Source organism: Periplaneta americana, chromosome 13 (assembly GCF_040183065.1).
Source record: "Periplaneta americana isolate PAMFEO1 chromosome 13, P.americana_PAMFEO1_priV1, whole genome shotgun sequence".
In the NCBI taxonomy this organism is placed as follows: domain Eukaryota; kingdom Metazoa; phylum Arthropoda; class Insecta; order Blattodea; family Blattidae; genus Periplaneta; species Periplaneta americana.
The window spans coordinates 129,358,243-129,383,744 of record NC_091129.1 but is presented as its reverse complement, the minus strand read 5'-3'; the positions used below and the strand labels follow the sequence as shown (position 1 = coordinate 129,383,744).

Here is a 25,502-nt window from a genome sequence, read left to right as displayed (position 1 = left end):
TCGCCTTCTGTCTGCTTCCTATAGAATTATATGAAGTACATTTGAGAGCGCGAGACAGAGACAAGCGACAGAGACAAAGCGCACGAGACCGCTTTCGGACCAGTAGCATGGATAAATATAAATAATATATTCATCCATGCCAGTAGTGTCTCGCGACAGTCTTATGCAGCCCGTGTTTTGTGGAGTAAAATACCTGTCCAAACTGTCAGAAATTACTGGCGAAGAAGATGAACAATTGGTAGAATTAGTAGTAGAAAACCCACTATTGTATGATCCTGAGGTCGAGTCGTACAAGGATGGGAATACCCGTGATAACATCTGGAAGGATATTGCTGAGAAATTAAACACTTTTATAGTCGTATTTCACAGAATATTTTCACGTATTTTCTGAACAAACTCTTCTAGAATACTGAGAGAGTTGTTGTGTCGCTTTCGCCTGTCGCTTGTCTCAGTCGCAATATCAATTTAGGGAGAGATGTCTCCGTCTCTTGTCTCTGTCGCGTGCACCCAAATGGTACCTTTAGTGTAGTCAGTCGGTGTGAGTTTAGAAATGGGTCTAGCTTGAGGATTAGCGCAATAGACCTTAAGAGGTCGCAGTGCTGGGCCATAGTGCCCCCCTCTCGTAAATTAAATTCAATTCAAGGTGATCAGGTTGTCTGATCCATTTATTGGCGGGAGTGTACTCCATATAGAGGATAATGCAATAACTTTATGTTAATAAGCATGTTTCTGAACACATATTAGCATACCTAAAAATCCAAGCTATCCTCTAAAACAAAACAAAAAAAAAATGTTTCGTGCACCACATTACGCATCGCATCTACTGCAGTTCTTCTGCGATAGGCTGGAATGCTGAATGAACTCTAGCCAAGGAGTAGCAGCACTGCAGTCTTATCTTATCATTTTGAACGTCAAGAACTCATCTTCAACCAAAAATGTTTACATGGGATAAACTCCAGAAGCAAGTGCTCCTGGGGAAACAGTACACAGAAGTTATATCATTCTTGTTACTTTGTTGACAAACGCCTCTTCAGGCAACTTCCACAGCATCTCGTACAGTCATCTTTATAGAATCAAACCGAATCAAATATTTACACAACGCATAAGCTCTCATTTCCGGCCGTGGCTTACGCAACTGTTAAGGCGTTAATGTAGTCGTACGGTGGTGGGTTCTAATCCACTATGGGTAAGGGCGTTTGTCTGTTGTCAATGTTATGTCAAATGTTTTAAGTGGTGGCACAATATTATTGTGCTAATCCCATACTACGAGAATTCCACCATGTAACTGTCTAGTTCAGTTGAACTAAAGCCTACATGGGAGGGGGGGGGGTGGAAAGCTTTATGTATAGACCCGGAAACAAAATTTGAGCTGAGTAAGAACTAAGCATGTGCAGTATATTATAACTGAAACTTGGAAAATTCAGGTGGCCCAAATTTTGTTTCTGGGTCTGTACGAAATATATATTTTTTAGTAGGTTATTTTACGACACTTTATCAACATCTAGGTTATTTAGCGTCTGAATGAGATGAAGGTGATAATGCCGGTGAAATGAGTCCGGGGTCCAACAACGAAAATTACCCAGCATTTGCTCATATTGGGTTGAGGGAAAATCCCGGAAAAAACCTCAACCAGGTAACTTGCCCCGACCGGGAAACGAACCCGGGCCACCTGGTTTCCCGGATAGACGTGCTAACCGTTACTCCACAGGTATGGACTGTACGAAATATAAAATTACTACATTTTCTCATATAACTTGCATATTACTCTAGAATTAAACTAATATCCGTTTTCTGTAACAATTTTTCAAACAAACTATCCACGCCCACTTCCTTTCAGAAACCTTCCTTTTTCCAAAATCAACTGGCAGTAAGCCCACTAGTTTTCAACCCACCGACCGCCACGCCTCAACTCTCAATCAAATGCTTGTGAGAGAAAAAAAAAAGATCCAATGAGGAAATAGCTATAGAATATAAAGAGTTCGACGTTTATAAAATGTCACTGGGTATACAGCCGTCTTCTTAGCGGTCCCTGCTCTTTGTAATAGCCTACAACTAAAATAAGTTATTTACGTATTTTCTAAAACCAACAGAAATAAATCTACCCCATTTATTCGATTATTACTGGACACATTTTAATTGGTTATTTATGACGTTTTATCAACTGCTATCGTTATCTAGCGTCTGATTTGAAGGTGCCAGCGAAATGAGTTCAGAGTCCAGCGCCGAAAAATTACTGGAAATACAAATAAACTAATATGCAGGATGGAAGTGAAATAACCCTGCAATTTTCAAAGCAAATAGTTCATGCTGTATGCAACAAAAAAGTATAATACCGTATTGGTGGAAAGTTCATAATTTTCTGAGAAAAAAGTTTTTATGCTCGACCATGCCGAAATGTAGTAATTATACACCTGGTAGCAGTCCTTTAATGCATGTCATTAAAGTACACCTACTCATTTAAGTACAGGTCTTCAGCCAATCACAAGTCAGCTTTGTACCGTTATATCGATTATTCTCGGATATGCAATCGACAGACAATTAGCGAAAAGTCACGGAGGCTGGAAATCCAATACTGTCGCAGAAGGTTATGTTCTTTTACTAAAATAATTAGCGTTAATTGTAAATAATATTCAAATAAATTCAATTTGTCATCTCGTTTTTCAATTCTAAATCAATTTCCAGGTTATATCAGAGTAATGTTCATTCTTATTCTGTGCCAAGGTCAATGACATTCGGCCTCGGAAAAAATCAATACTTTCGCGTCTGCGCACATCTCACAATTCAGGTCAGTTCGCACATAACCATAAAAAGACCTAATTTTCAATTTTTCAGTAGGTTATTTTACGACGCTTTATCAACATCTTAGGTTATTTAGCGTCTGAATGAGATGAAGGTGATAATGCCGGTGAAATGAGTCCGGGGTCCAGCACCGAAAGTTACCCAGCATTTGCTCATATTGGGTTGAGGGAAAACCCCGGAAAAAAACCTCAACCAGGTAACTTGCCCCGACCGGGAATCGATCCCGGGCCACCTGGTTTCGCGGCCAGACGCGCTGACCGTTACTCCACAGGTGTGGACCCTAATTTTCAATACTTTCAAGTTAGAAATATGGTAGAGCATAAAAAGTCGTATGAAACATGCCTATAATGGTAATTAAGACGCTCGTATGAAAATTATGAAACTCGCTCGCGCTCGTTTCATAAACAATCATACTTGCGTCTTAATTACTACCATTATAGGCTAGTTGCATAATGTACTATTTCCCCAGATATTTAATACTCTCTTATTTAGTAACTATTCTGAATAGGATCGTGATTTTTGTCCATAGGCTACCGATAGAAAATCTAATAAAGAATAATTGATTCCTCTGGCGTATTTCCATAGCGTAGACGATTTTCATGTACATTTAACTTAAAGGCTACTAATTTCAAACCACTGAACGATGCGAAACAGATTCCAACATTGCAGTCATAGAGATAGAGACAGAGATATTCACGTCTTGTCAAGGTTGGTAGTACGAGAGGGGTGGCTCATGCAGCAATCGTAGCAGCTGTCACCTATAAAATAATCTACTACGAACTATAACTTCGGGATACTTACAAATGTTACAACGTTCTTACGTTAAATTTAAAATACTACACATAAAATCCTGAACTCTGTGTGTACAGATGCCTCAAACTAGCAAGCTGTCTCGTTCGCGCAGGCGCATAGAGCACTTCTCCCCTACCACTGTCCGCCTACTGCTGTGCACTGTGGACTAGAACGGTACAGCTCAGTTCTAATAACAGTTGAGAAGGCTGCATAGGGAGGGTACATCTTGAATACATAGTCAAGAGGTCAACTTTTCAGATAATATGACTATACCTGGGTATAGGAGCCTAGGTGGGCCCCCTCCGTTAGCTCTACTACTTCCCCTCCCCAGACAGCTTCCTAGTTTGAGGCATCTGTAATATGTTCGTATTGAAATAAAATTCATACAAGCGATTTACTCCAAAACTGTAATATTAAACACGCTTATTGAGAAATATCTAATTACCTAATTAGTTAACATATTATTTCTCCTCCTCACGTAATGAATAATGCATTCTAAACTATTGATATTTTTAATATTTTGAAGTATGGAAAACAAGTTTAGGCCTATAAACATTAGATTTTTAAAATCACTGAAATTACATTACCTCACACTTCAAATATTGCACAAGAAATATCTACTTCGGTCGTAAGTATTGCACAGCACGTAGCTTTACTTCAAAAAAAAAACTTTCAATATTCAATTACTGATGTTGATTCCACTAGAAAACTGTACTATAATACTGAAATAAGACACTTTATAAAAAGTAAACTCAATTAACAGTAAAAAAAACAAAGAAACTTTATATCTTCTAAAGCAGACTACAGCTAATGCGTTTAGTACGTTTACTATGACAAGAGACTAGCAACTAACTTTCGAGCAATCGAACTCTCAGCTGAGCTGTCAATCATCTGGTCACTGTAGAAAAGTCGAACCACTGCTATGGCAAATGCCATCTATGATATAGCTTATTTTGACATGTCTGACCTAGGGAGACAGATCTTAGTTCGTTGACCTCTTACGAGAAAAAAAGACAATTGTGTTAGCAGCGATGATGTCAGACTGTTGAAACTTTCAACTTAATTTTCTAATTAACAGTGCATTTAATCAAAAAACGTTATATAGGTTTTCTATTCATTTCGCAATAGATTACCTGACATTCGCCTTACGGTTGGGGAAAACCTCCGAAGAAAAATAAAATAACCAGGTAATCATCCCAACCGCGAATCGAACCCACGCCGAACTCCGGATAAGAAGGCAAGTATCTTTGCCGACTGAGCTACACCATTGGCTATATTCATATTGAAATGCAATTTTATAGTTCTCAATTCTGTACATACCTAAGGCACGTGTGGAGTTTCGTAGCCTTGGTAACCAGGTCTTCCCACAGAGGCGTTCCATTCTGAAAAGAAAATTAAATTAACAGTTAGTGCTAAATGACGTAATGCAATATCTTTCCTGAAGCATATATTGCACTTAAATCTAGATCCATACAGTTTTCTTCACACAGGTAAACTATTTATCTCCATTCACATAGACTAGTGACAGGCGTATTGACTAGCACAAACATGGTCATGAGAACGCGGGGATTTATACGCAAATTATAGTTTATACAGGGACATCATTTTATTTTTACTTCAATTTTTATTGTACCTGAGTTTTGGAATGTACTTCACTCCCACCCCTTCTACTAGTAAACTTCCAACCGTTCACGACACAGAGCCAAGGGCGCGTAAGCAGTACCGAGTTACTGAGTATAGTACGTTTCAGAAATATGTTCGCGTTTTCCAGTGACGAAAGAGCTTTCAATATTGAATCATATTTTCGTACGGGTACTGTCGTCCGTTTCCCTATGTCGCATCCCGGTTTCCCCCACCTGCTTCTGTTCGCCCCTCTGTTAAGTCTAGTAGCTGGGCTATCTTAGCTCTTTTCTGAAAACATTAATTTCTGTTAGGAATTGGACGTCTACGTAATATTAGTCAAGTGTTTAAAATAACTTAAATAAAAGGACCTCCTTAAGTAATTAACTGTCACGTGACTTCCCCCCCCCCTTTCTACAACCCTGCGACAAAACCACTTGAACGGACAGTAGATAGCATTTCTGAGTGATTTTATCTTTTCGGATCGGGCAGAAGTGAAGATTGAATTTGCAGTACGTAAGGTACTCTTTTATAGAGTAGGAACAGAATTATTTCAACATGAGTTACTTGTACGAAGGACGAAACTGGTAATTGGAATTAGGTACAATAGTCTATAGTGCGATAATATGCACAAAAGAACTGAAGCCTGTATCAAAATGAACGGCCACCATTTTCTAAAATGTGTTTAAATATCCCTATTATGAATATTTTTCAATTTAACTTCATTCTCTATATTGTACGCTAATGTGCTGTAACAGTACAATATACACTGCATAATTAATACTTCCGAATGGATAGCTCAATTCGTGTGTAAAAACACTAAGTGTTAACACAGTACTGTATTTTGATTAAACAAAAACCTAATGAAAATTATCAAACTCAAAATTGCGATATTTCCTAGTTTACATAAATGGATGAACTACTTTTCTTCCCTCCTATACCTAGTAAAGTGATTTGTATTTTCCGCCAGTATCATCGAACTCCGTCGTGGAAAGGGTAGCAAACGGTGTTTCCTGTTCCAATCGTTAATAGAAAGGTATAGCCAGGTTAATATTAAAAATGTTAGTAAAAATAAAATGATGTCCCTGTACATGGTATTGTTAAGCAGGCGAAAAGGTGATAAAATTATACCGCAGCCGATTCTTCATATAAATGCATAAGCCTATTTCAGTTGAAACATTTATAATGTATATTTTCCTCTTTCCACTGTACACAACCTGAAATGGATTTTGGATCAATAATTTCATTCGTTGGAGCTTTAATATTCATTTGCATCATATAAGAAAGTAAGTACTGTATAAGAAAGAATCAACAAATTTTATTCTCAAAGGAAATGCGTTACATACGTACATTTATGTCCCCTTTCTAAAAAATGAGATAGCCTACATTAAGAAAGAGTCACTTTGCCTTACAGTAAATTAACGGAAGTAAAATTGTAAACATTTTCGTATTTGACCTGTAAGTACATTTGGCAAGCTGCTCATTTTATTTTCTGCAAATTATGGGTACAGTAACAAGTAAAAGAACCATCTTCATTGCATGATTCATTCTTCAGCGCCAGGAGTACAAGTTCCAACAAAGTATCACAAATTTCATCCCTTGATTGACAAACACTGTAAAAGGTGGGCCTAAACTTTCTTCCTTAGAAAAGCAATGGATGTGAATAAATTTGTATATTTAGATAGTTTTAAATTATCACGAAATTACTCAGTCATGTAAAGTCAAGTTTGTATGCCATACCTAGTTTTTCATTCATGTCTTGCAATCTTGCGTTTACGTTCAAGCACCAAAAATGAAAATGAGTTACAATATCTTTATGATTAGTTGAAAATATTCATTGTTTCAGAGTTGGTAGAATGGCTGAGATAAAATACATGATAGATTGCAAATCTATTAAAGAGAAAATTTATCTTCCAGTAGAATAAAGGTTGGTAATATTGTGATACGAGTAATATTGTGAGTTCTTTTTGAGAATTCATTACAATTTTACTGAGCGAAAGGAAGATCGGTTTTTTGCGTCAACGTATTAAGGGAATGTTCGTCGACAAGTTGCTGCACAAAACCGGTCCTTCTCTCGCTCAGTAAAGTTGTAGTAAATTCTCAAAAAGAGCTATCACAATATTATCAACCTTTACCCTATTTCGAAATAAATGGAAAAAGTTGACACTCCAAATACAATAAATTCCTTCTTATTTTCTTACGTACAATACCTAAGTTAAATATTAGGGTTACTTCGCCACTTGCTGCCCGAATGAGATAACTTTTCCTTTATCAGACAGAGCACTTCGTACTTTATAATGAAGTCGGTAGTACAGTTATCTAATTTTATATCATCATCATCATCATCCTTCACGAATTAGACCTCTGTAGACCTGTTTCGGCCCCATTTTATAACAAATGTAGATTATCAGGTTTTCAACCTATTCTTCTTAAATGTTTAACAGGAACACGAATCAATTTAATCCACATTTACACAACAAGAAAATACAACTTCAATATCTTCGAGTCCACACCTGTGGAGTAACGGATAACGTGTCTGGCCGGAAAACCAGGTGGCTCGGGTTCGATTCCCGGTCGGGGCAAGTTACCTGGTTGAGGTTTTTTCCGGGGTTTTCCCTCAACCCAATTTGAGCAAATGCTGGGTAACTTTCGGTGCTGGGCCCCGGACTCATTTCACCGGCATTATCACCTTCAGCTCATTCAGACGCTAAATAACTTGAGATATTGATACAGCGTCGTAAAATAACCTACTAAAAATATCATTCGAATATTGTTAGCACATAATAAAACCTGATTTTCTTATGTTTAATTAAATAACTGTATATTATTATTACTATTATTGTTAATATTATCATTATACAAATCAATGCTTTTGCTGTAAAACATTGTTATTTAAAATTTTAACAAATTGTGAACGTACAAAAGAAGCGGTATTCTTCGGTATGTAATCAATATGGTGAACACCAAGGACAAACACCCAGTTCCTATAGGAAGGAGCGAGAGAGGTAATTGTCCACTTTCTTGTAGGTAGACAATCGACCCCTGGTTCACAAGATCAGAAATGTGATCACTTCAGCCACAACATTATGAACAAGGCAACAGAAACAAACTGTTTAAGCAGTATAAAGTATAGGCATACGATTCCACTGGTATGTCGTTAATCTGTAGGCATTAATAATTAATTGGTACAAGGACATTTTGGTTTATTCAAGTTGTGCTGAAATGAGATCAATGGAGTTTTAACATCTACTATAGCCTGTTACATATGCGTTATTACTCTTAATTTATATAGCGAGGCCTTGGTTGACGCGTGCCTGACGCCTGATTGCTGTCTGCTTTTATTTTTGTTGGTCTTCCGGGTGACAACGCAAATTGATCATTATTTCTGGAGCCTAGTACACACACAGTCTTAATGGCTTTCTTTCAGTGCACAGCTCCCCCGCAGTGCTCCTACTCCAGTCAGACATCAATAACAGAAATAACCGGCTTCAAGCTGGCATTTTATTTAAAGATCAATAACCACCCAACTCACATTGATCAACGAAATAAATCTCCTTCACTTGAAGTGGTCGGCAAACACGCCTGTTCGTCTTCGCATTATCTTTCGGTCCTTGCTTTTATTTTCAGACACCCAACATCTCTGCGTTCTCTGGGTTTCTACTTCATTAATATTGATGGTTTCTCCCTACTCACCCCTTTACTAAGTTGTTTCCAGGATTATCCTTATTGTCCTTTTATATAATGGAGTTACTTAAAAGTCGAGACATTTTTTAAATCCCTAAAACTTCGTTAAAAAGGATTTATTTATGTAAAAGAGATTTAATATAAAATTCAAATATGTCCACCATTTTGTTCTTCAGCCATCAACAAACTTTTGAAATAGGATCCAAACCTCAAATCAATATGAGTTCTAAAGATACTCATGATGGTGGTGAATTCCTTATTTAATTAGGAACTATCAATAAGACGGATTCGCGTTTCGGAAACAAAATCATTACTTTCTAAAGTCTGTCCAACAAAAGAATAAAGTGATGTAAGCAAACGCACATGGTCTTGAGATCTACGAATTGACAGTGATTCTTTTGTTTGTTGCCATGTGAACAGATTTATTGGTGCTCTATGGTTTAAATCACTTCATTCTTTCACTGGACAGAGTACAGGACTAAATTTACGAAAAAAAAAAGTATTCATCATTTCAACAATAGTTTGAATAGTCTTGATCTACTATATCTCAAAATAAAAGTTATTACAGCACGAAATGGAACAAGAACTGGCTGCGACTGTTTTGTTTTTGTCATGTGACCAGATCTACTGAAGTTCTACGCTTTACATCGTTTTATTATTTCACTGGACAGAGTAAAGAACTAAATTAAAAAGAAGAAGGACTATTCATCCTTGCGAAAATAGTTTGAACAGATTCGATCTGTTATATCTCCAAATAAACGTTAGCATAGCACGAAATGAAACAACTGAAAATAAGTTTCGTTATGTTAACGCTTACTCCTATGAATTGAACGTTTTATTTTTATGCAGGCCCTATTTTAAGAGGATTAAAAAATTCTCTGGCTTTCAAATCACCCTAAATAATAATAATAATAATAATAATAATAATAATAATAATAATAATAATACTTAGAAATGGCTTTTAAGGAACCCGAAGGTTCATTGCCGCCCTCACATAAGCCCGCCATCGGTCCCTATCCTGTGCAAGATTAATCCAGTCTCTATCATCATATCCCACCTCCCTCAAATCCATTTTAATATTATCCTCCCATCTACGTCTCGGCCTCCCTAAAGGTCTTTTTCCCTCCGGTCTCCCAACTAACACTCTCTATGCATTTCTGGATTCGCCCTTACGTGCTACATGCCCTGCCCATCTCAAACGTCTGGATTTTAAGTTCCTAATTATGTTAGGTGAAGAATACAATGCGTGCAGTTCTGTGTTGTGTAACTTTCTCCATTCTCCTGTAACTTCATCCTGCTTAGCCCCAAATATTTTCCTAAGCACCTTATAATAATAATAATAATAATAATAATAATAATAATAATAATCTCCATCGTGCGTATCGACGTATAGATTGTTTTATTCGCATTTCAGTTGCAGTACATTCAAAGTGTTTCTGACTGTGCAAAAAAAAAAAGGGGGGGAACCATGGGTTTAAATGTATTAATTAGAGTCCGGAAGTTCATGACCTAAAAACCTACTAAATATGCATGCAATTATAACTTAAGTTGAAAAAAAAAATATGCCAGTAAATGTGTAGACCTACTAATAAATCAATAAAATTTAAGCACGAATACTGAGTGAGTAAAACCTTGCATGTAAGTCTTACTATATGCCTTAGAAGATAAAGAACAGTGATTTCGACGTCTAAAGTCAACAAAGAACAGTTCATGACTAACACAATAACTTATGTCTCTTCAGATGGGGTATATCGTGAAAAATTTATTTCCATGTTATTGGAGTGTAGACTTACATAACCAGATATTCATATTTCCAGAGATAAGTTTCTTGAGGGATGATTGCAATTAAGGACGACTCAAATTTCTCACATGTGTTGGTATCAAGGTTCATGTATTATAGGTCCCTATCACCACGGCATGACGCGTCCTCAGGTTGCGGATAGAGGAGACGGCCTCCAGATATGGAGGGTAGCTGCGAATATACTGAATAAGCAGTCGTGGACAGCTCACAAGGGGTGGTCCTCCAGCTTGGAGGTTGGCGAAGGGCTAACAACCCATCACCGTAAAAAACATCTTGTTACGAAACCATACAGTAAATAATATAGAGTGTTAGCTGGGAGGCCAGAGGGACTAAGACCTTTGGGGAGGTCGAGACGTAGAGTAGATGGGAGGATAATATTAAAATGGATTTGAGAAAGGTGGGATATGATGGTAGAGACTGGATTAATATTGCACAGGATAAGGACCAATGGCGGGCTTATGTGAGGGCGGCAATGAACCTCCGGGTTCTTTAAAAGCCATTTATAAGTAAGTTGGTATCAAGGATTTTTAAATTAAGTGAAAGGCGGATGAATGATAACTTTCAGTAAATTGGCTGTAACATTATAATATAATGTATATATGGCATCAAAAGAAAGACTGACATCTGCATTTAATGTTCAATTACTGTTTGTTTCACAAACTTCCATGTAATTCTGTATAATAGGGCTTTAAGTATGTGAGTGCAACTTAACCGCTTCGCCCAGTATGTTTGGGAACATGTAAGTTTTTTATTTGTATATGTGTGTGTGTGTGTGTGTGTGTGTGTGTGTGTGTGTGTGTGTGTGTGTGTATTACAAAGCTAGTAAAATGACCTGATGCTGCTCAGGTAGATGCGCAGAAGACTGGACGAGTCATTGTACTTGGAGGCATTCTTCGCCGACTTCGAGCCTTGCAATAGGCCAAGCGGGAGGGAGCTCTCACAAGTATCTCCCCACCTAACAATCTCCTTCTCCCCTCTCGCGCTTGGACAGTATCAGGTCATTTCATTTCTAATGTATGTTAGAAATGCAGTCAGAGTAAGTAAATCGTCCTAGTAAATTTCGAGTAAATCGCAATGATGTGTTATTTTTAGTGGCATTTCCTGAGTAGAAACTACTTCACCTACACATAGCCTATGTTACAAATACGTAATTGAAACTTAACCCTTCGTGTTAAAATTTCCAGGCCGAGTTCTTGAAAATTAAGAAAGCTGGTGCAGCGGTGTAACGACCAAACCTGTAGCGCTCTCATGTGCTTAAGATTCTCAGGGGTGGCACATAATTAGACAAAATATCGTCTTTTTATAGGAGAGGGGCGGTCATTATGACCTAGCACTGCGACCAGTGTTGATATAAAGTGCTAACCCTCAGCTCGGCGCATTGTCACCCGCACGGGCCGACTGCAAGAAAACCAGCTGTGTATGTATCCATGTGTCTATGCAGGCAATCTCACACGCCCCTTGGACCAATCCCTTCCGTACATCGCTTACTGGTGATCGAAGAAATGTTGACGTAATGGAGAAAATAATAAATATCAGTGCCTAAGTTCGAGTAAAAAGTTGACCACAGTCGGCTGAGCCTCTTGCCTTCCGATCCAGAGTTGCGCTTGGGTTTGGGTTCGATTCCCGCTTTGGCAGATTATCTGGTTGGGTTTTTCCGAGGTCTTCCCCAACTGTAACGCGATTGTCGAGTAATCTATGATGAATTCTCGGCCTCATATCGCCAAATACCATCTCGATACCACCAATCTCATCGACGCTAAATAACTGAGTAGTTGTTGCAGCATCGTTAAATAACACGAGAAGTTTGAGAAAACCCCCAATTGCGACCCTGTTTGTCACAAATGTCACTATGGATATTTTTTTAAATTCCAGGTCTGAGCGGGACTTGAAACTCGGACCGCCCGCATGACAGGTTGGTAGTCTATTTCAGTCAGCATCAGAAATAATATCATCGAACGTTAGGAACACAAGCTTGACATGGATGAGAGGAGCAGACGACACAATGGAACCGCTGGAAACGCCCAGCAACAGCATCTGGTCTGCAGTATGTTTATTCCAACTGCCCGCTTTCGTTTGTAAACCAGCGAATATACGGCATCAAGATTGGAAAATGGAGCGAATAATGGGAAGTCAGTACGTACTCCAGGAAATCTTACAGAATAACTATTTTCCTCCACATTGTGGGATCGTCTAAAATACAGCCTTTTCGTATCCAATTATACTACTCGAGGTCGACTAAGAAAAGCAGAACGTCTGTGAGCCTACAATTGACTATTTTAAAATCTAAATGCAACTTCAAGCATATTGAAGTTTGTGGCCTGCTGGTAGGTTCACAGTTTTCTAGTAGCACATGAGTGCGCGTCGTTTAAAACTCGATCAACCGAGGTTTTCTTATAGCTGTGAACTTAAAAATTATCTGATCTTCCTCGAATTTCAAAGCATATATTTCATTTGGTATTTACTTTCAAAATAAGAAAAATGTGAGGAGGACGTTCCTCCCTTCCCTCCCCCGAGGAACCGCCACTGTTACTTCTCCATTTACGACTATCTATATTTAAATGGTCTTACTAATAAAAACCTATATACAGACGTTTAACTGTCTTATACTTATACAATGAGTAGCTCGTTTATAAGTCGTGTGTAAATTCCTTATTAATAATCACTACATACGTCGTGTATAACAGTATAACTGTTACACAGCTACGTCATAGTTTCGTCATTACTTCGTTACGAAAGGTAATAGGATATCTGAGGTTCTCTATTGCATCCGGTAGGGCGCTCTAGTGTGGCGTGTTAAATATCGATAGTACAACTGGCTCTAATCGATTACCACACTACATTTTGGTCAAAGAGTACAAGCTACAGCAATATTATTCTAATAATTCTATGATCTTTGGTGTGTTCTTCTGTGGTTACAAGGTAACCATCATCATAAAATGCCAGTCGATACGAACAGCTGTTAGAGGGGCGGCCATTTTTTCGCTATATACAACGCTTAAACAAGGAGTTTCGTGTATATAACTACTGCAAAGCAATTCCCATTGTATAGTTACAGCCTGTTTATACGTCCATAGCTTATTCACGGTTTATTGGTAACGTTTTCTATCTCAACCAGTGGCGATTTCTCTTAAGGAGCACAGGAGCAGTGCACCACCTTTTCAAATAATACACATTTTTAAAACTATTATTGAGCTGCAGCAGACTATGTGAGCGACATAATTTCTGTATTATAATACTAACATTAAGTAAAAATAGCACCGTACGTGCACTAGTTTTGTTGACGCCTGGAACTTATGTTTACCATTCGACACTTGCGGCACACTGTTCCATTCGAGCATGCGCAGTAGTAGTGTTTTACTGGCAAGCTTTGGAGAATGGTAGAGAAGGCAGCATAGAGTGCTTAGGAGGAGTTAGGAGCACTTTCAGATGTGTTCTCAAGCTCTAAAACTAGACAACCTCAAGTGAAACCCCGCAAAACACGCCAAATTCTGGCATTTCTCTCTTTCTTTCTTCTCTTTCCCTCGCCCCGCGTCCTTCAGACGTCAAGTATCTGAGAGGGTGTGTGTAGGCATCGCAGCCAATAGAAACAACCACCCTACAGTTTTACCACAATTGCGGATTCTTCATTTCTACCCTGACTGTCGGCTAGGAAGGTTCCATTATGCTAGCAATGCAGGCAACTAGTCAACCTCTTAATATTTTTGTTAACAGGTTTGACAAACTGTGAGCGGACCGGCAAGTATAATACTGCTGCAATCACAACGTTGTCGATTTCATTCTATTTCATAGCTGATTTTGAGTTATGTTGTGTCCGTGCATGTGCTTTCTGAGAACATAGCTACACTATTATCAATTATTCATTTCACACCGATCGAGACTGACAAGAATAAATTTGTACATAGTGAAGAAAGATATATTTTTGCCAAGGTAATTGAGTTCTTTGATGCTGAAGACTATTATTAATTTACCAATTACCACTACGTCAAGCAACTAGACGAGCTGCAATTGCAATAGGAAAATCGGAATCGGAATCAAGAGAAATGAAAGTAGTCGATAGCAACCGCACCGAATAAAAACAGAAAAGTGAACAAAATCTTACGTACTTACTGTACTTACTGCTACTGAATCCGGCAACACTGAGTATGAAGTCTATCCCTCCCACCCTTGCTCGCTTGCTCATCCCCAAGACAGCTACAGCGTTCCCGTCGTAACTCGGTCAGGATTCAGGGTTTCAGTTCGATTTGTCTACTTACAGTTGTTAGCTCGTTCCATCATAAATGTTACAATGAATAGTGTGCAAAGTCTTTTAAGTAGACCATTTTCTATACGACCTCTAGATGAAAAGATAGAAATAAAGAAGTTGGGTAGACCTACACCTGATTTAAAATTACAACAAGTGACGAAGAACAATAATAGAGAAGTGACGAGAAAATTCAACAGTCGGATTTACGAAAAATGTGAGTGGTTATGCGGCTGCAATATAAAGAATGCTGTCTTTTGTTTTCCTTCCCTGTTGTTTGGCGGTGAACATTCATGGACAAAAACAGGTATGTTTTATAAGTTTTATTTATTTCTCTGTCTGAACTTAGGACTGTGCGTAGTAACTAAGTAATTTTAATTATTATTTCTGCAGGTATGATTGATTTGAACCATATGCACGAAAGAATTAAAAAACACGATTCTTCTGCTGCACACATCAACAATATGCTAAATTTAGCAGTATTGGGTCAAACAAACATACAGGCACAATTGGATTCAAGTTATAGGCGATCTGTTGAACTTCATAATGATAAAGTTAACAAGAACAGATATGTGCTGAATATCATAATCAATTGCGTTCGATTTTGCAGAGCTTTTGAGTTAGCTTTAAGAGGTCACGATGAAAGAGACTCATCTTTAAATGCTGGTATTTTTCGTGGCCTCATCAATTTTAGTTCCGAATTAGACATAGCTCTTAAGGAACATTTGGAAAAAGCAACAGTGTTTAAGGGCACATCAAACACTATACAGAACGAAATCCTTCAAGCCATTTTGGATGTATGCCATGATGAGATTTCAAAAGAAATAAAGAATGCTGACTTCTTAGCAGTCATGGCTGATGAGACGACAGATGTATCGAATGCTACTCAACTAGTAATGATTTACCGATACATTGCAAATGGAAAGCCAGTAGAGAGATTCTGGGCCTATAAGAATCCTCCTCAACAGAATGCCGAATCTTTGTGTATTTGTATAAAGGAGGAAATTGATAGACATGTCGCAGAAGACCCCAGTAAATTAATTGCTCAAACTTACGATGGATGTGCGGTCATGAGTGGGGGCAGTAATGGAGTACAAAAAAGAATTAAAGAGTTCTATCCAAATGCTCAATATGTACACTGCCACGCCCATCAGCTGAACCTTATCATGGCAAATGCAGCCTCAATCAATCGACATGTCAGAATATTTTTTGCTAGCCTTGGAGGATTTTGTACATTCTTTTCTAATTCTCCACAGAGAACCAATGTTTTAGACAAGATAGTAGGGAAACGTCTTCCTCGCCCTGTACCAACGAGATGGAATTTTCACTCTCGCACCGTAAACACTGTTTACGAGTACAGAGAAGAAATCCTGGAATGTATGGGGACAATTGAAATGCAGGAAGACATCAAACACAAATCCACAATAGAACAGGCAACTGGGCTGAAAAGAACACTAAAAGACGATGATTTTGTATTTTGGCTCTCATTGTTTCATCAAATCATGCCTCACGTTACATACTTTTCAAACAATTGCAAACGAGAGAATTAGACCCAAGAAAACATTGAGCAGTTCATACATGAGATTTCAAAAATTAGAAATGATATAGGCACAAATGAACATAGTCCTGAAGAAGAGAGTCCAGCAAAGCGGAGGCGAGATGGCAAGTTCACGAGGATCATGGAAGCCAAAGAAGTCTGTGATGTAATTATCTGCCAAGCAAAAGAAAGGTTCTCGTTCACAGGTCATCTCGTAGCTGCTAACTTGTTTCTGCCAGAATGTTTTGCAAGATATGTGCAGTGTTTCCCCGACAAATACCTCAATTTAACAGTTCAGGCCTACCCATTCTTGGATTCGAAAAAGCTCCGCACAGAATTGGGAGTGATTTATTGCAGGAACGAATTCAGATGCATGTCGGGAGCCATGGCACTCTACTCTTTCATACACGAGAGAAACTTAACTGAAACGTTTGGGGAATGTCTAAGACTTCTCAAGATTATAATTACAATTCCAATGACAACATCAGAGGCAGAGCGATGTTTTTCTACACTTAAACGTGTCAAAACATTTCTTAGAAACTCAATGCTCCAAGAAAGACTCACAGCGTTATCTATGTTATCCATAGAAAGGAAATTTATTTCTGAAATTCCAGATTTCAACAACAAAGTCATAGACAAATTTGCAAAATCGAAAGAAAGAAGAGCAGATTTTTTGTACAAAATCGTGTGAATTTTATATAAATTAAAATAATATTGCAATACAGTATTATACAGTATTTTATAGTGTGCTAGAAGTGAAACTTAACACTTTGTACAAAAGCGTGTGAACTTTGTTATAGGACACCATATTACGAAAACAGTATTTAGTGTGCTACAAGTGAAATTGAACACTTTATTTTGCTATTAATGGACCTACATCAGAAACTGATTAATTGTAATTTCTTGACTAATAAAATGTAATAAATCTATAACATATGCTGAAAGTTATGTAGTAGATAGTACAATAATAATAATAATAATAATAATAATAATAATAATAATACTAATAATAATAATAATAATAATAATAATACCGGTAATAATAATACCAGTAATAATAATAATAATAATAATAATAATAATAATAATAATAATACCGGTAATAATAATATCTGTAATAATAATAGTAATAATAATAATAATAATAATAATAATAATAGGCCTAAATATTTGTGCACCACCAAGATTATTTCTCACCACACGCCACTGATCTCAACTCTGCATAAGTCTCGTATAAAAACTATATACTGTTTATTAGTAAGACTGAAAAGCGATAAGAATGCTAATGAAATAAAAGTGGACTACTAAAACTCATGACTTTTAATTTATTCTGAAACTGAAATCACTTGGTCAGGTTCCAAGAATGTATACCAACCACTGTCACAAAATACTGTTATTTCCTTCATCCGGGAAAGAGGAAAAGAAAGCAGTGATAAACGAGTTAAATACGTGGTATATATGAGACCATACACACGACAAGATACTCAAGCACGGACAATGGTCTGATAACAGACGATTGGCGGTAGAGAATCTGAAGTCGTTGACAGACGTTACAAACCTGAATAGGCCCTAAATTTACAATGTTATCTTTTTATACTCTCATTTAAAATTATTATCTAACATTGTGTAATATTTTACTTATCTTAAATATTTTATCTAATTTATTTGTATTCTATTATGTTCTTTCCAATTTCTCGTTTGTATTACATAAAATAGGACACGACTTAATGGAACTTGAAAATGAAGTCCGAGAGAGCAAGAAAGAGAGACTTCAAACGCACTGCATCCAATATTCTTAGACAGGCTTATTTTTGTTCGCCGTAAATACAGGAATGCACTACGATACCAACCGCTCACAGCAACATCTGCAAACTACTGAACTTAAACGTCAAAGTCATTCTTGACAATCGCAGAAAGCATGTACCAACAGACCTACCAACCTAAGACAGCTGAGATAATAGTTTAGAGAGGGATATTTAAAAAAATAAAAATAAAACTAAATAAATAAAACAATAATAATAATAATATATGATATTCTTATTGAATTTGGTATTCCCAAGAAACTAGTTCGATTAATTAAAATGTGTCTCATTAAAACATACAGCAGACTCCGTATAGGTCAGTTTCTATCTGATGCTTTTCCAATTCACTGCGGGCTAAAGCAGGGAGATGCACTATCACCTTTACTTTTTAACTTCGCTTTAAAATATGCCATTAGGAAAGTTCAGGATAACAGGCAGGGTTTGGAATTGAACGGTTTACATCAGCTTCTTGTCTATGCGGATGATGTGAATATGTTAGGAGAAAACCCTTTCTTGATAACAGGCAGGGTTTGAAATTGAACGGTTTACATCAGCTTCTTGTCTATGCGGATGACGTGAATACGTTAGGGAAAACACGGAAATTTTACTTGAAGCAAGTAAAGTGATCGGTTTGGAAGTAAATCCCGAAAAGACCAAGTATATGATTATGTCTCGTGACGAGAATATTGTACGAAATGGAAATATAAAAATTGCAGATTTATCCTTTGAAGGGGTGGAAAAATTCAAATATCTTGGAGCAACAGCAACAAATATAAATTACACTCGGGAGGAAATTAAACACAGAATAAATATGGGAAATGCGTGTTATTATTCGGTTGAGAAGCTTTTATCATCTAGTCTGCTGTCAAAAAATCTGAAAGTTAGAATTTATAAAACAGTTATATTACTGGTTTTTCTGTATGGTTGTGAAACTTTGACTCTCACTCTGAGAGAGGAACATAGGTTAAGGGTGTTTGAGAATAAGGTGCTTAGGAAAATATTTGGGGCTAAGCGGGATGAAGTTACAGGAGAATGGAGAAAGTTACACAACGCAGAACTGCACGCATTGTATTCTTCATCTGACATAATTAGGAACATTAAATCCAGACGTTTCGGATGGGCAGGACATGTAGCACGTATGGGCGAATCCAGAAATGCATGTAGTGTTAGTTGGGAGACCGGAGGGAAAAAGACCTTTGGGGAGGCCGAGACGTAGATGGGAGGATAAGATTAAAATGGATCTGAGGGAGGTGGGATATGATGATAGAGACTGGATTAATCTTGCACAGGATAGGGACCGATGGCGGGCTTATGTGAGGGCGGCAATGAACCTTCGGGTTCCTTAAAAGCCATTTGTAAGTAAGTAATAATAATAATGTGTACAGGTATAAGAAAGATAACTTATAAATTCATAATACTTCGAAATTTTATCACTAATGAGGCATTGAGAATAATAATTTTAGCTTCAATACAATCATTAATACAATATGATATAATAATTTGGGGCGGAGTAGCATCATCTGTACTTAATCCATTAATTTTATTACACAGAAAGTTAATAAAAAAATTGTCTAACCAAGAATATGAATTACCCAACAAATTTAATTTATACCGATTTTAAAGTATTGACTATTGAAGAAATTTATAAATATAGTTTACTAACTTACTATTACAGAAATCAAATAAAACATAAATCCAATCGACATGAATGTCGTACTGGAAGACAAAAGCCTACTTTCCCATTAATTGAGCCTAAATGTCATACAAGTGCAGCAATTAAACATGGTGCTAGTTTCGGCCCAAGAATTTATAATAAAATTACAAACCATTTTCCAAATTTGAAATATTTTAAAATTGAAGCTTTTAAAAAAGAAATTTATAAAATTATTTACGATATATAATATTAACAAATGTATTTTTTACCTTTTATTTCTGTCGACTATATTCATGTTTTTTATTGAATATCACTGGCTTATGTCTGATCGTCAATTTATATTAAATGTGTTTTTCTCTCTTTTTCTGTTTCTTCTTTTATTTTTTTTGCTCTTGTGTGTTATTTATTGGTTTGAATTAAGTTATTTACTGTATTTAGTAAACTGTCCTTGTACATTTTACGTTATATTATTGGCTAAGACCATACCGTACACGAACCTGGCTCTTACGGTGTGGCTAGAAACATTTTTGTTTTATAGTTTTAATTTGTACTCACTAGCTAGCTAGTTAAATAAGATAAATTAAATTAAACAAAATAATAATAATAATAATAATAATAATAATAATAATAATAATAATATGCTCACAAACCAGGTAGCCATTCAGATTCCGATCACAATACAACACAAGAATTTAAGTTAACTAAACTAAATAAATAAATGATTAAACAGAGAGTCTTCATTTGACCCTCATATTTATTGTTTCATAATAAACATGACAGTCAAATGAAGGCTCTCTGTTTAATCCTTTACTTATTTATTTATAATGACTTACTAGAACAAATGGACTAATTAATATGAAAACGGTAGACTACTAATTTGGAAACTAGCATTAATACTAACTGTAACAACTGCAAAAAAATTGTGATACAATAGCATTAATATGTAGAATACAAATGAGTATTTAGTGCAAGTATAGAGTCCTTAAGAATTTGTAGGCAAATACTTTCAATATCTTGCTACAGTATACCTAGAGATTTCAAATAATTATTGTTGTTGTTTAGTCAACTGTCCAAAGACAGGTCTGAACCTCTCAAGTGATACCAAGAAGACACCACTTATGAGGGAACTGGGCCAGGAGATAATGGGATAGGGTGGCCAGTTCCTTTCCCCCTCCATTGCATACTTTGCCGACTAGCTACATATTACACTAATCAGACTTCAAGTGCATACAAACAATTGTTTTTCCTTCGACACATATCGTGAAGTGAGATGTACTACCTGATAATAGTTGTACATATCAGCCAGAACCTCAGAGGAACAAATAATTGAGGCGGTAGCCGGAAAATGGGCCCATAGGTCTATAGGTCCTTTTTCGGGAGAATGTTTAATTCGATTCTCCATTTTAAAATCTACTGGCTTACAAAGTTTCGTTTCAATATCTTGTAAACAGAGAGCAGGGTAGCTAATTGAATGAACCCATGCATCCTTGCGTAGTTGTGGAACTCAGCAAACATCAGTGAAGATGATCCTCAAAGTGAGTGTGAGTCCATCCAGGATGTGCACTAAAGTGTAAACTGCACTCTGAAGATAAACTTTGAAGTGAGTGTGAATCCATTATAGATTAATAATAAATAACCTGTAATCTGTATTCTGGTATCTAACAGACGTTCTTGATTTTTATGTATTCGGTACAATTTATGACGTAACTATGATATATGATATATTATACACACACACACACACACACACACACACACATATATATATATATATATATATATATATATAAGAAATATTATTTTACTACAATGATTATGAACTTCTAAACCTCTAATGTTCATTGTTCAATGCAGATGTTTAATTTCTGCTAAAATATAATCATATTGAAAGTATTTTGATAAAATGAACTTGTTCTCTGGAAAAAGGGCCTATAAAATACTCCAATAAAATGTATACTATTTATAAAACTATTAAAGTCGCAATGCATTATTTAACAAAAACTTTTAGACAAATATTATTGTAACAGTATACAAATTGTTATTTTGGTAAAAGTGCATTCAAATCGCAGTTACATAAAAATAAATCTTTCAATCTTTGTTTCCTCGAAACATGATTTTTGCTTATGGGCCCTTTTTCCGGCTACCACCTCAATTATTAGTATAGTTAAAACAACTTCCCAAGAGCACCGAAAAGAAGACCCTTTATCCCTATGCAGAGGTATATTATAATATTATTTGGATCATGCACGGGTGAAGTAGAATTAATAAATAAATTTTTTTTAATTAATTAAGTTTTTAGTTTATTTTTTTAATTTCTTAATTAATTTATTTTCAATTTATTTATTTTTAATTAATTTATTTATTTAATGGGTCAGAAATTTTCACTGTACTCTCACTTGTCCTGTTATTAACTGCTATAGGCCTACTCCTGCAATTCACTACTATCCACACTACCAGTTCATGAGGGAACGACAAACCAGAAACCAACACAAATGGCATTTCTGGGTGAAATACAACCACTTTATCCTAGTATCCGATCTTGGAATTTCTGGAATTGGAGCCAACTCTTGATATATCAAAGAATAAACTTGGCAGTTACTGTACCAGAGTTCTAAGCGCTGGGAAAATTCGTTGGATGGAGAAAGGCTATAATGTGCTGAGGAAAGAAATGAGATATAGAGGAGGGGGAGAAGCAAAACGAGTAGTTAGTTCTTGTGTAACGACGCTTTAAAACTACAGCTTGGAAAAGGAAACCGAAGCTCTTAAAAATATTCCGTCACACAGCCATGTTGGCCAAAGCCATCACATACAATAATGCAAGAGGCTATAACCCCGATCCGTTAAACAAAGAGACTGATGTCTATTCACCATCCCAGGCTAGCTTTGCAGGAATAAAACCGAAAAATAATAAGGAAATTTATGCATAGTACTCTACAATAAATACCGGTACAGGAACACTGATAATCGATCAATGCTACACAGGGTGTAAGGGATTTTCACACGGATCTTTCTTGTCTTCTGCCAGCAGTGTCCAAAATTTTCAGCCATAAAATGAAATGCTGTAAAAATGACAACTGAAGGGTTCAGAACCATAGTGGGCCGAACGCCATTTACTAAAACCCTAGAAAAGAAGGGTTAAAATGAAGTTATTAGGCCTACCATAATTCAATGGAAACATATAGCAAGTAATATAAAGTATGCACATTAAAACAAAATATGTCAGTCTTCATTAAACTATGGTATTCACTTAACTTTAACCCTTGTTTTCTCCGTTTTTAATAAATGGCGCTTGGCCCACTATGGCTCTGAATCTTTCAATTATTACAATTATAATTATACGTATTATACACAAATCTTATTAAGTTGACACCGTTTCTCTGTTTCCAGTTTCCTATTTAATCCTACCTGAACACGTATTTTCCTCTAGCATCCCAGTTTAAAAACAGGATATCGCAGAAAATCAAGATTAGAGAAAATAAGAAATGAGGAAACAAGAAGGGAGACTAATTTGGAAAACACAGTTAAAAAGAATAGAAATGAATATGTTTAGATGGTTCGGACATACCAAGAGGATGAATGTGAACATGTGATCTGTAGGGTGCCATTGAAAGCAAGAAAAGAGGACAACTGAGATGTTGAAGAGATAAGATAGAATATACAATGAAGATGAGATGATGATGATGATAATAATAATAATAATAATAATAATAATAATAATAATAATAATTCATCGCCTGAAAAATATTTTCTACCACTTACCTGAAAAAGACAAATTTAAAATAAAAAAAAATCTGTTGCTTGACAACCCATGGATTGCTGACCTAATGTTCAGCTTCATTTGCCTCAGCAAATGTGAACGATCATCCAACCAGTACGGTGGTAACGTGTAGTCAGTACCAGGATTCCCATAGTCGTTATATCTGGCTTGCGAAATCGGATTTCGTTACTCACTATAGCTCCAAAAATTCATCACAATGCTGGGTGGGCATTAGTCGAAATTTAATGAAAAAATATCTTCTCCCACGAAGACCTGATCCAGTGCTCACTCCGTAAAGTTAATCCAAGGAAAGATGCCCTTTATCACACAGATACGAAACTGGACAAAAGAAAAGTAATAGAGAGAAAAATAAAAAGGGTCAGACACGAAGCAAACATGAAAATCATTATAGATTCGATTCCGAATACAATAATGTGTGAATTAAGTAGCAAGAAATGAAATTAATATCCTCCAACTATAACCCATATGTATAAAATAAAAAACCCGCCAAAAAATGTTAAATAAAGCCACCACCAATTAAAATATATTCACCAGATGTAAAGTGCTTGACGTTCTTTCCTAGTAGCCGTCCGCGGTGCACTGACAGTTATCCGCTAACCGTTAGATAACTTCCGCCGGGAGGGAAATAGGGCTGAGTCCCACGTAGACTCCTATCCCTGGTAAGAGCCCATGCAAAATTTGTCGGCATTTCTCACCCAGGTTGAATTTCGACGATAAACAGACAAAACCGCTGTAATTGTACGCGTAATTAAATAAACACTGCTACTTTTTTAATCGGTTATTTAACGACGCTGCCTCGACTGCTAGGTTATTCAGCGTCGATGGAATTGGTGATAGTGGGATAGCATTTGGCGAGATGAGGCCGAAGATTCATCATAGATTACCTGGCATTCGCCTTACGGTTGGAAAAAACGCGGAAAAAATCAACCCAAGCGGTAATCGAACTCACGTCCGAGCGCAATTCTGGATCAGCATACAAACGTGTTACCGCCTGAGCTACCTCGGTGGCTCACTGTTATTTTTTAAGTTGATTATTTAATGACGCTATATCAACTAATAGGTTATTTAGCGTCGATGCAATTTGTGGAAGTGGGAAGATATTTGGCGAGATGAGGACTAGGATTCGCCATAGATTACCTGACATTCGCTTTACAGTTAGGAAAATTTGGAAAAAAAATTCAACCAGGTAATCAGCCCAAGTGGGAATCGAACCCACGCCCCAACGCAGCTTCGGATCACAAGGAAAGCGCCTCCGCCGACTGAGCTAACAAGCAAACATTCTGATGGGGGCAGATAAAAAAGTTAAATTTTTTCTTCCACAGTGTTAATAATGTCAAAAGAAGTGCTTATACAAATTTTGGCCACTCGACCGCAATTACGAAGCCGTCCAGAAAGTGATTTTTCCTGTGGCCGTTTATAGAAAAAAAAAAGCACAATTTCATGGAAATATTTATTGAAACAGATACAGTAATTGTTGCGCTATTTGTCAACATAACCCCCACTGGAACTGAGACATCTGTCATACCATGGGATCAATTTTTTGAAGTCAGCCGCATCAGACCGGAACCAGCGTTTGACTGCGTCTGCACCTCTCTCTGTCGATCCCATAATATGAGAAATGTCTCAATTCCGATGGAAAATATGTTGAAAAATAGCTCAACAAGCTGTGTCCATTCCAATAAATTTGTCCAGTGAAATTGTGTTTTTTCTTTCTGTTAACGGCCCCTGGCGAATTAATTTTTTTACGGCCTCTTAATTGCGGTAGAGTGGCCAAAAATTGTAGAAGCACTTCTTT

At 36.7% G+C, this 25,502-nt stretch overlaps 1 protein-coding gene across 7 annotated transcripts in view; it reads right to left on the bottom strand.

Annotated features, from left to right (window-relative positions):
* The window catches only part of mim (missing-in-metastasis), a 332,503-nt gene that overhangs the window by 246,882 nt on the left and 60,119 nt on the right, over positions 1-25,502 (bottom strand). For all 7 annotated transcript variants that reach the window (XM_069844237.1, XM_069844238.1, XM_069844239.1 and 4 more), the window contains exon 2: positions 4,912-4,973. In XM_069844237.1, the coding sequence (XP_069700338.1) occupies positions 4,912-4,973 (62 nt within the window). The remainder of the gene's footprint in view (positions 1-4,911; positions 4,974-25,502) is intronic.